This window comes from Moschus berezovskii, chromosome 8 (genome assembly GCF_049115385.1).
Source record: "Moschus berezovskii isolate FMDL1 chromosome 8, NW_MosBer_1.0, whole genome shotgun sequence".
Lineage (NCBI taxonomy): Eukaryota > Metazoa > Chordata > Mammalia > Artiodactyla > Moschidae > Moschus > Moschus berezovskii.
The window spans coordinates 45,300,779-45,314,226 of record NC_142467.1 but is presented as its reverse complement, the minus strand read 5'-3'; the positions used below and the strand labels follow the sequence as shown (position 1 = coordinate 45,314,226).

The window sequence follows — 13,448 nt, the reverse complement described above, 5'->3', positions numbered from 1 at the left end:
AGCTGGGTTTAATACACATATGCTTTTTAATTTGCTAGTCACTTCATCCCCACCTCTAAACTTACTTCCAGTCTTGTCTTGCTCTTTGCAGAAGCTCTTCTCTGTCTGGGTGCACTCAGACTTACCATTTTGCTGCTAAGGCATAGTGGCCGTCTTTTTCTAGGATGGCTCCCCAGCTGAGGTACAGGTCTTTTATGATTGGGTCCTCTGGGCGCAGCCGGGCCTTGGCAATTGCAATAGCTTCCCTAGAGGCAAGAAGAGGTAATGAGTCAATCTGGAAAAAGCCCTAGAAGCGGGTTGCCAAGATAGGATAAGCCTTTTCTGTTGTCTGTCTTACTCCAACTTCCCATAAAACAACTGTATTCCTGCATTTCAGGGCAAGTTTGAAAGCGCAAGCTGCGCTTTTCACGTGTTCTTCACCTAGGTCAGCAGTACTTAAAGTGTGGTCTGTGAATTCCTGGGAGTACCCAAGGTCCTTTCAGGGGGTTCCTGAGGTCAAGACTATTTTCATTAATAATGTCAAGATTATTTGCCTTTTCTTACTGTGTTGACATTTGTACTGATGATGCAAAAGCAATGGTGGGTACACTGCTGGCACCCAGAGCAAGGATCCAGGAGGCAGTGGCTCTTGTAGTTTTTTTTTTTTAAAGGTAAATTTCCTTGAAAAGGAAAAATGATTAATTTCACTAAATGTCAGGTTAATACTGATGGAACCTCATTACTTCTCATTACTTCTTGAAAGAATGACTAACATACAAATGATTGTTACTTAGCGTTGAGTATCTGGCAGATGTTTTCTCAAAAGTGAACAAATTAAGCCTATCATTTCACGGAAACCAACCAAAACAGTACTGTTGCCAGTGATAAAAATCTGAGCTTTCAAGTGAAAATTAGAGTTTTAGGAATCTTATCCCTCTCACTGTGAACCTGACAGCTTCCCCAAAGTTAGAAAGACTTTTCTGATGAAGTAAGGAATGTCATTTTTTAATATATACATTTTAATAAACTGTGTTAACATTTGGAGGATCTGTGTAACTCATTGAACTATTATTTTCCAAATGACATACAACTTCTGGTTTGCAGCCAACCTAAAGTTGTAGCTGGAGTCAGTGTTTTAGACTAAAGTGATTTAGAGCAATATTAAGAAGACCTCTATTTCTAGTCATGACAGGGTGATAACTAAGACCATATGTATTCTCCTGTCACAAAATTCAAACACTGGAGAAAATAGGTACAAAACAAGTGTTTTCAACACTGGACAGGAGGCAGCACAGGACTGTCATCCCAGAGAAAAGAAAACATGCTGTGAGCTCAATCCTGCCCCTGACCCTGGCTTTCTGCCTAAAACCATCTTCCCAGAAGAAACCCCAGCAGAGCCTCCGCAGTTAGGGCTGAATGGAGATGAAGCAGTTGAAATTTGTGGGGCAGGATAGTAAGAAGGAAGAAGCTGTTCAGAGAAAGAGCTCCACAATAGTGCTTATGGATACTGTTGAGTCTCTGGTTTAAACATAAGGCTGTACATGGAGGAAAAGCCTTAGGCTGGACAAAGAATAGTCAGGGAGCCATAAGCTGACTCATTCCCAGGGTTCATTCAGGGCAGGAGACATACAAGTTTTGACCACCCTGACATCTAATTCTGATTTGTTGAATTACACAACGCACTCAGTAAAGATAGGAGGTAGGAGGGCAAACTAATTCTAGTGTATGGATTTTTCTGCACCTGCCCTAAGAAAACTTAAAAACAGGCATGAGAAGATCAAACTGATCTGCAGGGAACTTGACTGCTTGCCAAAAAAGTGTCCAGCATGCTCTAAAGGAAGACAACAAACCAGAAGAGGATAAACAAAAAGAAAGTCTCATCAAAGCCATATGAAATGGCTGAAAAATCAGTGGTAGATAAAGTCCTACAAACAGGAAAAAACATCCTATGTAGCAAAGATAAGAATAAATACAGTAGTCAACAGTGCAAGCCAAGAAAAAATGGAATGATATCTGTGATGCACAGAAAGAAAAAACCTTAGAAACCTAGAAGTCTATATCCACTGAAAGATTCTTTAAAATAATGGCAAAATTAAAGACTTTTACAGACAAACAAAAGTTGATGGAGTATGTCACCAGTGGAATCACACTGGAAAAAAAATGTTGGAGTTCTTCAGGTGAAGGAATTGGTAACAACTGGAAACCTGGATCTACATAAGAGGATGGAAAGTGTTGGGAATAAGTATATGGGCAAAAATAAGAAAATGTTTGAAAACTTATAAAAAGATAACTCATTGTTTAAAGCAAAAATTCTAACATTGTAATGTGGGGTTATAACATGTACATAGTATGTCAAATATACGACAGCCACAGTGGAATGGATAGGAAGAAAGAAAGAAGTGTGATGTATGTAAGAACTGGTACTTATTATTGGAGGTAAACTGATAAATTAGAAATGCTCATCATAAATCCTAAAGTAACCATTAAGAAAAAAAAGGATTATAGCTCAGAAGCCAGTATTGGAGATTAAAAGAAAGTTAGTCTGAAAGAAAGGAAAAAAAAAAGCAAGATGGTAGATGTAAATCAGTCACACCAATATTTACATTAAAACACTGCAATTAAAAGGCAGAGACTATCAGACTGGATAAAAAAATAAAACCCAGTTGTATGCTGTGTATAAGAAATATTTTGGGAACTTCCCTGGTGGTCCAGTGGCTTAGACTCTGAGCTCCCAATGCAGGGGGCTGAGGTCCAGTCCCTGATCAGGGAACTAGATCCCACGTGCAGCAACTAAGACCTGGCGCAGCCAAATAAATAAAAAATAAATACTAATAGAAATTTTTAAAAGACCACATATTTTGTTGCTTTTGTTTTCTGTACTTACATATGCATTGCAGTGAAGCAATATTAACTTGAACAGCATCAGTCTCAGTGGTTACTGCTAGAGAAGGGATGAGGACAGCACTGGGGAAAGGCAATTCAGCCAAGTCTGGCACACTGTACTTCTTCCTTCCCAGGTTAAAAAATTTCCTCTTTTAATAATTCATTAAGTTGTTCATTTGTATCATGCTGTTTTCTCTATTTGTGATACTTTATAAAGAAATTTTAAAAAAGCAGTAGCAAATATTGCTGAGAGTTAACATTTGTTAAGTATAGGTGGTGGATGTGTTGATGTTGTTAAGCTAGTGAACATAATATTTGTATACATCTGAGGTGTTTAATTACAGTAAAGGTTTTACGGTGATTGTCATGAAACAGAACTGTTAATAGGTTAATTTCATATCACATCCAACTGTTAGTTCAACTGTTGGTTCATACAGACCTGTAGAAATGGTTTGACTTGAGCAGTTCCACAGCTTCATACACTTTGTGGATAGAAAGCAGGTGAGAGGCAGCCTTGACATACTGGTCCTGAAAACACAGTTGTTTGGCAAAAGCTTCCACGGCCCATACCCACACATGGTAACCGGCTTGAGGAATAAAAAAGAAAATGCTTGTTGTTAGTCACTGCATTAAGCAGAACATTTAGATAGTAATTAAGTTGCTGTTATGATCATTTGTTTCATCTATCTCTCCCCATCCCTATACTTTGAAATGTAAATTGTTTCTTTGATTATGTAATACATAAAAAAATAGTACAACATTCAAATGTACAAGAGTATGGAAGTCAGGTAGTGCTTACCCTTGTTTGGGTGTATGCAGACTGAGTGAAAAAGTGCATAAGAGACGCTTCTAGGGTGCTGATAATGTTACATTTCTTGACATGTGCTAGTTAACAAGGGTGTATTCAGTTAGTGAAATTCAGGTACACTCATGACCTGTGTACTTCTCTCCCTCTCTCTGGCATACTTGAATAAAAAGCTAAAAAATGCAGCATGGCATAAATTTCCTTGTTATCCTGGAGCCCTCCTACCCAGACTTGTCCAAATTCCTTTCCCTAGAGACAACTATTATTACTGGTTTCTTTTGAAACCTTTGGCAACAGTCTATGAATATACAACCACACGAGTATTAAATATTATGTTTTGCATCTATACCTAGATTCTTCTCACTTACTAAACTTTGGAGCTCCATTCTATATCAGAATATGCAGAGCTGACTCAGTTTTTTGTTATCTGAAGGAGTTTCTACTGTATAGATATACAAGATTTAACCAGTCTTATACCGATAGACAGAGGTTCTTGTGATCTTTGCTGTTAGATACTGCTGCCATCATGGTCCATGTTACCTGTCATTTTGCATGTGTCAGTCAGTTCAGTTCAGTTCAGTCGCTCAGTCGTGTCTGACTCTCTGCGACCCCATGAATCACAGCACGCCAGGCCTCCCTTTCCATCACCAACTACTGGAGTTCAAAACCATGTCCATCGAGTCGGTGATGCCATCCAGCCATCTCATTCTCTGTCGTCCCCTTCTCCTCCCACCCCCAATCCCTCCCAGCATCAGAGTCTTTTCCAGTGAGTCAACTCGTCGCATGAGGTGGCCGAAGTATTGGAGTTTCAGCTTTAGCATCAGTCCTTCCAATGAACACCCAGGATTGATCTCCTTTAGAATGGACTGGTTGGCTCTCCTCGCAGTCCAAGGAACTCTCAAGAGTCTTCTCTAACACCACAGTTCAAAAGCATCAATTCTTCGGTGATCAGCCTTCTTCATAGTCCAACTCTCACATCCATGCATGACCACGGGAAAAACCATAGGCTTGACTAGACGGACCTTGGTTGGCAAAGTAATGTCTCTGCTTTTTAATATGCTATCTAGGTTGGTCATAACTTTCCTTCCAAGGAGTAAGCGTCTTTTAATTTCATGGCTGCAATCAGCATCTGCAGTGATTTTGGAGCCCAAAAAAATAAAGTCTGACACTGTTTCCACTGTTTTTCCATCTATTTCCCATGAAGTGATGGGACCAGATGCCATGATCTTTGTTTTCTGAATGTTGAGCTTCAAGCCAACCTTTTCACTCTCCTCTTTCACTTTCATCAAGAGGCTTTTGAGTTCCTCTTCACTTTCTGCCATAAGGGTGGTTTCGTCTGCATATCTGAGGTTATTGATATTTCTCCTGGCAATCTTGATTCCAGCTTATGCTTCTTCCAGCCCAGCATTCCTCATGATGTACTCTGCATATAAGTTAAATAAGCAGGGTGACAATATACAACCTTGACGTACTCCTTTTCCTATTTGGAACCAGTCTGTTGTCTCATGTCCAGTTCTAACTGTTGCTTCCTGACCTGCATACAGGTTTCTCAAGAGGCAGGTCAGGTGGTCTGGTATTCCCATCTCTTTCAGAATTTTCCACAGTTTATTATGATCCACACAGTCAAAGGCTTTGGCATAGTCAATGAAGCAGAAATAGATGTTTTTCTGGAACTCTCTTGCTTTCTCCATGATCCAGCGGATGTTGGCAATTTGATCTCTGGTGCCTCTGCCTTTTCTAAAACCTGCTTGAACATCTGGGAGTTCACGGTTCACATACTGCTGAAGCCTGCATGTGTAGGTACAGTTAAATTCCTACAGTTAGAACTGCTGAGTCAAAGGGTATGTGGATTTTAAACTTAATCATTATACTTGGCCAAACTGTCTTTCAAGACAATGTCTATCTTTAGTGGATGTACCCTAGAGAGGCTAGAGGTTTTGTGGTAAAGAACATACCGACTGGTGCCATAGCCACGAGATTGTCTGTCAGCTCCCCTCTTTCTGCTGCAGTCTTTAGAACACCTTTTAGATCTCCTTTCCAAAGCATGAGCTGGTGAAATAACTCAGGGTGGCCATTTTCCAAGTGACCTTTTCCTGTTTGGAGGAGAAATAATATTTGGAAGATGTTTCAGAAACATTTGTCTGTATTGTCTTCTAGAAAAAGAAAGGCAGGATTAAAGAGAGGAATAAATTTCTAGAATATGTAGTCACTGGCTAATGGGTAAGTCACTTCCCAGAGTGTTCGTAATGGGGCCTGAAGCCCACTCAGTCATCTGTCAACCCACCCACTTTCACTTGCCAGTCACTCAGAATGAACACTAAAGTTTAGGGTCCTATGATAGATGTGAGCAAAGGGTGTCTGAACTTGGAAACAGAATTCAAAGCCTGGTTAGCTGACATGTAAGACTAGTCATTACCATACCACAAGATGGGAGCCATAAAAGTAGTACATACAAAGTGTTAGGAAAGCATAAAGATGGACAGGATTGTGTTGACTGGATTTGCCTCACCTTCAACCTCAATCATTCTGTACAGGGTAGCCCTGTCTGTGAAAAGCCCCAGGTGAAATCTTTCCTCAAGATCAGCAGACACATCCTCGTTTGGCCCTGCTAATTCAAAAAGACAAAAATTCAGATCAAAGTGATTTAATACATTACTGTTTTCTGTTCAGTTAATTCTGATTGTATGTCTGTAATGCCCATTTCAGATTCTGAGACAGAGTCCTGTGCTCTTGTGTACCCTAACAGAGACCCCTATTGATAGCAAAATACGAAAATACTTCAGTCATTTTAGGCTCAGTCTTGGCAAAATCCAGTAAGACAGTTTAGTTTGAAGTTTGCTCAAAGAAAGATTTGGGGGTAGGGAGGAAGGAGAAATGTTAAAAAGCCAACCGCAAATTCGGTGTATTTAAATGCAGTAAAAAAAAAAAATACCAAAAGAACTAATAAGCAAAGTCTGTAATGTAAACTAGGATCTTCCACAGAGGGATTCAATATAGACTGTTTTTGAAAAAGGCAACTGAATGATAATAGAGTGGCTTCAGGGGAGAAATGGAAGAGTGGAGTGAGGGATGGGAGGGAGATTTATTTTCTCTTTATACTGTTTGAATTTCATTTTATCATGTGCATCCATTTTCAGCATATAAAATTCAAAATTAAAAAAAGTTGCTGAAATGTCAGAATAACACACATTAGTGAGGGCATTGAAAAGTTAAAACCAAAAAACCTATAAACAAAAACTTCTGTCAAAAATTTTTAAAGGAACTGCCATATTAAGGGTATATTTCCAATAAACAAATGATGTTTTTTTCTACGTGTACATGCTATTTACTGGGGAAAAACCGTTGATGGAACCGAGATATTTACGCCATTATACCAATTCCAGAACACAGGCAGTAACCTGAAAACAGTGAAGCAGAGCATTATGCCTCCAAGGCCCCGGGGAGTATTGATAGCGGTCAGAGTGCAGAGCCGCAGCAGGCATGATGCAGAAACGATTTTGGACATCTGTTGACTCATCTGTTCAACATCCAAAAAAGCACTTATGAGCCAGTTCCCAGAAGACTACGGGAAGTTTTTTCCTATACCTTTGGAGTGTTTGGTGGTGGCTAATACCAAACAGTCCTGATGAAGCTCCTCTTTGGATCTGTGGTCCAGACTTGTACTCAGTGGAAGCATGGAACGAGCTTTTCGCTTCTTGATTAAGGCTTCTGAAATGTAATACAAGTACAGACCATCTGAAGAAGAACTGATTACAAACCCCAAACTGAATGCATGTCCACTGTGTATGCAACCTACTGGAGGAATACTGCTGAGCAGAGAACATTCCCACTCTTAGAAGGAAGCTTTCAAATTAAATTATTAGTAGCTGGGGGTAGTGTTTACAACATACAGAGTCCCTCTGAAAGCTCTGAACCAACATCAACAACTGCAAAATGACAGTTCTTCCAAGTACTAAAAAAATGACCCCAAATCAAAACACAAATATTTAAAACCTAAAAACAAAACCAAAACCCATACTCTGTTGAGTTTTCATTTGCATGTAATATTTGAGGATGCTTTAACAAATTATTTTAGTTATTAGATACCAACCTGTCTTCTCTTTAGGTACCTCCTTTTTCAGTAAAGAGACTTTGTTATTAATGGTGCTTTTTGACTTTTCAAAACCTAAGGCTGCTGGAGTGCAGATAATTGGTTCTTTACAGACTACATCATGGGGAGAAAGAAAAAAGTTTCGATGAGAACAATGTAGAATCTAGTTCTTTTTAAAAATTAAGAGCTATCCCAGTCTTTACAGTGTGATTTTATCTATTACCCCAAATATAAGATGAAATATTTCAGACCGGAAGCATAGGTAGTCAGTCTCCCTTTCCCCACCTCTCAAACTGCCTTCCAGGAATCTGTAGATTTATCACCTAGAACTCTGACTAATTGATCTAAGGAAAATTATAAAGATTCTAGCCACCACAACTTTAAAAATTTACCCTTACTTGTAAGGTTCTATGTATACGCTGCCCCAGCTTCACTTTGTCCCACAGTCTTACCTTGCCCAGGTTAAGTTTTCTCTACAGGAGTTTACTATTTCCATCCCAATCATCCATTAGAGTCCCTTAACACTTCAAAGGTAGACCTGACTTAGTTTCCTGGTCAGGACTATTAAGTGCTAGAGAGTGAAACATGACATTCAGCTACATACCAGCCGAGGTGACACCACAGGGTGGCTCTGGCTCACGGGCTTCCTCCTCAGTCTCCTGGTCTGACACGCCGTTCTCAATAGGGCCCACGCTCTCCTTTGCACTCTCTTCTTCATTCCCATCACATAATTCTTGCCTTACAGGCACTCTCAAGGTGGGCTTTTTCTTCTTTTTGGGCTTTGGCTTAGGTTGAGAGAGCCGCTTTTTCTCTAATTCAATACTTTTCTTGCCTATAGAAATCACAGTTCAGAAAAGGACAGATTAAAGTATATATTCGGGTTAAAAGCACTCTAGGAGATAAACTCCAAAACCTTATTGCTCTTCTTTTTGATAACACTCTTACCTTTCCCCACCTTCCCAATGAAGTCTTAGTTATATTATCAAAATGTTAACCAAACCAAACCGTTTTCAGATTTCATTGAATCATAAACACGATGCCCATTTACCCTGAATACTTTAGTGTATATCCTACAAACAAGGATATTCTTCTACATCATCACAGCACAACCATTAATATCAGGAAATTAACACTGATAGATTATTCATAGCTACTCCCACTTCATTCAAGTTCTACCAGTTACACCAGAAGTGTCCTTTATAGCAAAAGGAAATCACTCCAGGACTACATGTTGCACTGGCTTGTTACATCTCTAGTTTCCTTCAGCCTAGAACAGGCTCAGATTTTATTTTGACTTTCATGACTAGAAATTCATGAAGATCACAGGACATTTTGTCTGATTTCCCTCAAATTGGGTCTGCCTTATGTTTTGCATGATTAGATTTAGGTTATGCACTTTCAGCTGCAATACAAAGCAGTGAGACTGTGTTTATCCTGGTGCAGCCTGTGAGGCAGCAGATAATTTCTATCTGTCTCATTATTTGTGGTTCACTTAGATTACCTGGTGTGCTTCCCTTGTAGCTCAGTCGGTAAAGAATCTGCCTGCAGTACAGGAGACCCAGGTTTGATCCCTGGGTCGGGAAGATCCCCTGGAGAAGGAAATGGCAATCCACTCCAGTATCCTTGTTTGGAAAATCTCATGGACACAGGAGCCTGGTGGGCTACAGTCCCTGGGGTCGCAGAGAGTCAGGCATGACTGAGCGACTAATACTTACTTACTTGATTACTTGAATAAGGAGGGCAGTACCTTGCAGGTTTGTCCCCACTAGTTTTACTAAAAATTGTTACTGTGATAATGGCCAAATGGCAATTTTCAGTTCCATCATTCAGTCTACACTTACTAGGTGACCTTCTGCTGAAAACTTTTGCTTCTATTTATTTAGACTGTTCATTTATTTTTGTCAGTATGGACTCAAGAATTCCTATTTAATGTTTTAATCTTTTACTTATTTACTTTTTTAGTTTGAAAGCTTTTATCTTTTGATTTCAAGTCATCTTACTGAGATATAATTTAATGCAAGAAAATATACCAGATTTTTAAACGTTTTTATGAGTTTAGACAGATGTATAGTATAGCAGCAGCAGCAACATATACCCTGTTTAGTTTTCTAGCTATTTCTGGTGGGTGGGAAAATCTGGTTCCAGTTAGTCTCTTATAGCCAGAAGTAAAATTCTCCTGTTAATTATTTTCAAGTTCAGATTGTCCCACATTTGGGTAGCCAGCCCCTTCAAGCTGGATTCTTTGTCCTTTTGATGACCTCAGTTACATCTTTGTGGCAAATGATGCTGCAGACTTACCTTATATTTTTTCTGCCTAACCTGGAACTAGCTATTTCTCCAAGAAGCCCTGGTAGGTTCCTTTTAAGAGAGTGATATTTAGAAAACAAGATCTGGGTGATAGGTATACTTGTTACTATTCAGGTGTTGTCTTCAGACCCCTTGGGGCTACTGTCCTTGCTCAGGCTTCCAATCCCACCATACGGCTCTATTGCCCTGCATGAATGTCCTCCTTGCATGACTGATCAACTCAACTTAATGAGGAAAGGAAAAAGGGAGTGAGGCAAGCCCTTATAGGCTCCAGGTTCTGACTGACCTTGAGGAGGTCGGGAGTGTTCCTGCATGGAAGTGAGCCATCTGTACACACAGAAATCATCTGCCCCTGAGTAGATGCAATCTGGATCCAACGGGGACCATGCAACACAAAGCAGTCGACCTCGATGTCCTCTGAAATTGCATAGAGGCTTTTCCTGGAGAGTATCCCACACCTAAAACCGAAAGTCACACAAGAGAATAGATAATTTCCGGTTATTCTATTGTTTGGGGGGGGGTGGTATACATTTTTGAAAAAAGTTAAAAAAAAAAAAAATCTGGGTACTCTTATTTCCTCTTGTAATTTGTACTTGCAGTTTCAGAAAGTGCTATTTCCTAACAGAGGTTTCTGTATTCTGGGATATGGAAGCATTCCCATAGGGATGCTTTTGAGTAAGCTTTTAATGGTGCCCTGTGGATTTCACTGTCCTGAACCAGTACTGCATGTTATCTTTGGGCTGGGGATTCTGATACCTCAAAGGGAATTCTAATTCAGAGCCCACATCTACATGTGTGATGCAAGGGTTCTAATTTCTCACAAGTGATTCTTCTGTCTCAGGGCAAATGATCAATTTCCTTGCTACTTCCTGAATGACTCCAGTCTCTATTTCAAAGGGCAGCCAGTCATGGCTTTCAGCTCTGTGCAGACAGCTCATTTACCACTCAGTACTGAGATAGACATCCATCACTGATGATGGATCCCCAGTTCCTAAGGTCTGTTCTGGTTCTGATAACCGAAACTCACTTCACAGCTCTGGTTTGGCATCTCATCTTTATTTTTGAGAACTTGAAGATGTGAGCTACTGAGTTATTATTAGAAGTATTTTTTTCATGCTTTATAGTCACCATTCTGTGATAGAACAGAATGGGAGGAGTACTTTTCACATCAACTTTAGTCTGTCATACTGACAGCAGGTCGAAGTGAAATCTTTAAAAACATCAGAGTTTAGCTAGTTCCTATCAATATTCTCTTTCACCTAAGTTACAAAAAAACCCAAATTTATCCTGCCAAGGACCCAGATATGTTTAATAAAATGCCCTCTAGGACATGGGTTTGGGTGGACTCCGGGAGTTGGTGATGGATAGGGAGGTCTGGCGTGCTGCGGTTCATGGGGTTGCAAAGAGTCAGACACAACTGAGTGGCTGAACTGAACTGAACTGAGAGCGCAGAAAAATCGCAGGGGAGAAGAAGGAAGAGTTTCAGTAAAGAGTACGTAATGAAGAACCCACAGAATCAAGGATGCAATAGTACCTGAGCTGTACCGTCATAGGAAGCGGATACCAGCCTTCCATCATGATGTGGGCTCCATGCCAGACTGGTGATCTTGGCTGTGTGCCCTGACAGGGTCCGGTAGGGCTCTGTAATGGTCACTGGAGATTCAGGATTGCTCTCTAAAAGACAGGGGATGATGTCATTGATACCAATAACAACAACAGAAAGACGTAAAGGAGGGTTTTAATCAACATGGCAAGAGTCAAGATTTTACCACATGCTTTCTACATGATTTTCATTGGGCAACAATGTTTAGTGGTTAAGAGTTTAGGCATATCCACAGTGCCTGGCACATGGGCTTACTGTAAGAAGTGTTAGCTATCATTCTTTCTTTCTAAAAGCCATCAAAATGAAAGTAATGCCTTTAGGATGTGATACCGAGAAGGATGTATTATCATGTATAGTTAAAAATGTGTGACCTGAATCTAGTCATAAGAATATATGAGACCAAACTACACACATCTACAAAATAACCAGCTGGTATTAAAAAAAAAAAACATCAAGATGAAAAAAACAAAAAAGGCTTGAGAGATATAAAGGACAATATTGGATTAACTGACAACACTAGAATAAGCATGGTAGATCAAACTATTATATTAAATTAACTGAATAATAATGGCATTGTGGTTACATAAGGGAATATCATTATTCTTACAAAATACACAAATATTAAGGAATATGGCGGCATGACACATGCAACACAAACACTTTGGAAAATACATACACCACAGCACAAAGCAAATATGACAAAAGGTTATAAGCTGTTGAATCTGTGAAAAGATATATGGTAGTCCTTCATACTATTTTGCAACTTTCCTCTAAGTGTGAATTATTTAAGAAGATAAAAATAAAGTGAAGTTTTTCCTGGTCATTTTTCCCCTTTTTCTGTTATTCAGTAGATATGAAATAAAAAACAAACCAGAATGATAGTATTTCAGTAGACAAAGATCTGCACTGCTTTTAAGAATTAAGTTAATGTACTTCTGTAAGTGATGCTGGAAAAACTGGACAGCTACCTGTGAAAGAATGAGATTAAAACATTTTTTCACACCATATAAAAAAATAAACTCACAATGGATTAAAGACCTAAATGTAAAACTGGAAACCTTAGAACTCTTAGAAAGGAACTCACTGACATAAATGATAGCAGTATTTTTTTGGATTTGTCTCTTCAGGCAAAAGAAACAAAAGCTTATTAAAAAACAAAAATTATAGCTCTTGGCAATGAAGATGGGTTATGTTTGTTTCTTCTTTCACATTAAAAAAAGGCTCTTCTCACCACTTACTGTTTCTTCTAGGTGCTGAAGAAGTTCAGAGAAGTTTAAGACTTGTTAAGGAATAAGTTGTGTGAAAATATGAAAAAGATCAACCTGCTCGGCAGGGACTAGTAGTTACCAGAACACATGCAGATGCTGCAATCAGACAGTGTGGGACTGAATCTGGGCTCTATCATATATGAGCCGTGGGATGCATGGAAGTGAGCTAACCCCTCTGAACCTCAGTTAGGAAAATGGAGATAATGAAACATATCTCCCAGGATTGTAAGAATTAGACGCAGTCATGCATGGGGATGGGATGTGTGTTGTACGTGTCAAATGCTCAAACACTGGAAGGGAATATAAATTGGCACCATCTTTTGGAGAGTGACTTGACAATAACTATACTTTAGAAAATTTGGAGAAAACAGCAATGTTTATTAATGAGGGCTGGGAATAGGGGAGGTACTTCACTTTCTAAGTTAACATGTATTGTCATGTTTGAAATTTTTGTTGTGTTTTAAATAAGGTGAATACATTACTTTTGAGAGCAGAAAAATAGTAAAAGTAGTG

At 39.3% G+C, this 13,448-nt stretch overlaps 1 protein-coding gene across 4 annotated transcripts in view; it reads right to left on the bottom strand.

Annotated features, from left to right (window-relative positions):
• GEMIN5 (gem nuclear organelle associated protein 5) overlaps positions 1-13,448 on the bottom strand; it is a 39,643-nt gene that overhangs the window by 8,850 nt on the left and 17,345 nt on the right. For 2 of the 4 annotated variants that reach the window (XM_055430575.2, XM_055430573.2), the window contains exons 14-22: positions 11,599-11,738; positions 10,351-10,522; positions 8,362-8,589; positions 7,758-7,871; positions 7,253-7,375; positions 6,177-6,275; positions 5,623-5,760; positions 3,302-3,449; positions 126-245 (exon numbers count right to left, since the gene is read on the bottom strand). In XM_055430575.2, the coding sequence (XP_055286550.2) occupies positions 126-245; positions 3,302-3,449; positions 5,623-5,760; positions 6,177-6,275; positions 7,253-7,375; positions 7,758-7,871; positions 8,362-8,589; positions 10,351-10,522; positions 11,599-11,738 (1,282 nt within the window). The remainder of the gene's footprint in view (positions 1-125; positions 246-3,301; positions 3,450-5,622; positions 5,761-6,176; positions 6,276-7,252; positions 7,376-7,757; positions 7,872-8,361; positions 8,590-10,350; positions 10,523-11,598; positions 11,739-13,448) is intronic. The other 2 variants (XM_055430576.2, XM_055430574.2) reach the window with 1 other exon arrangement.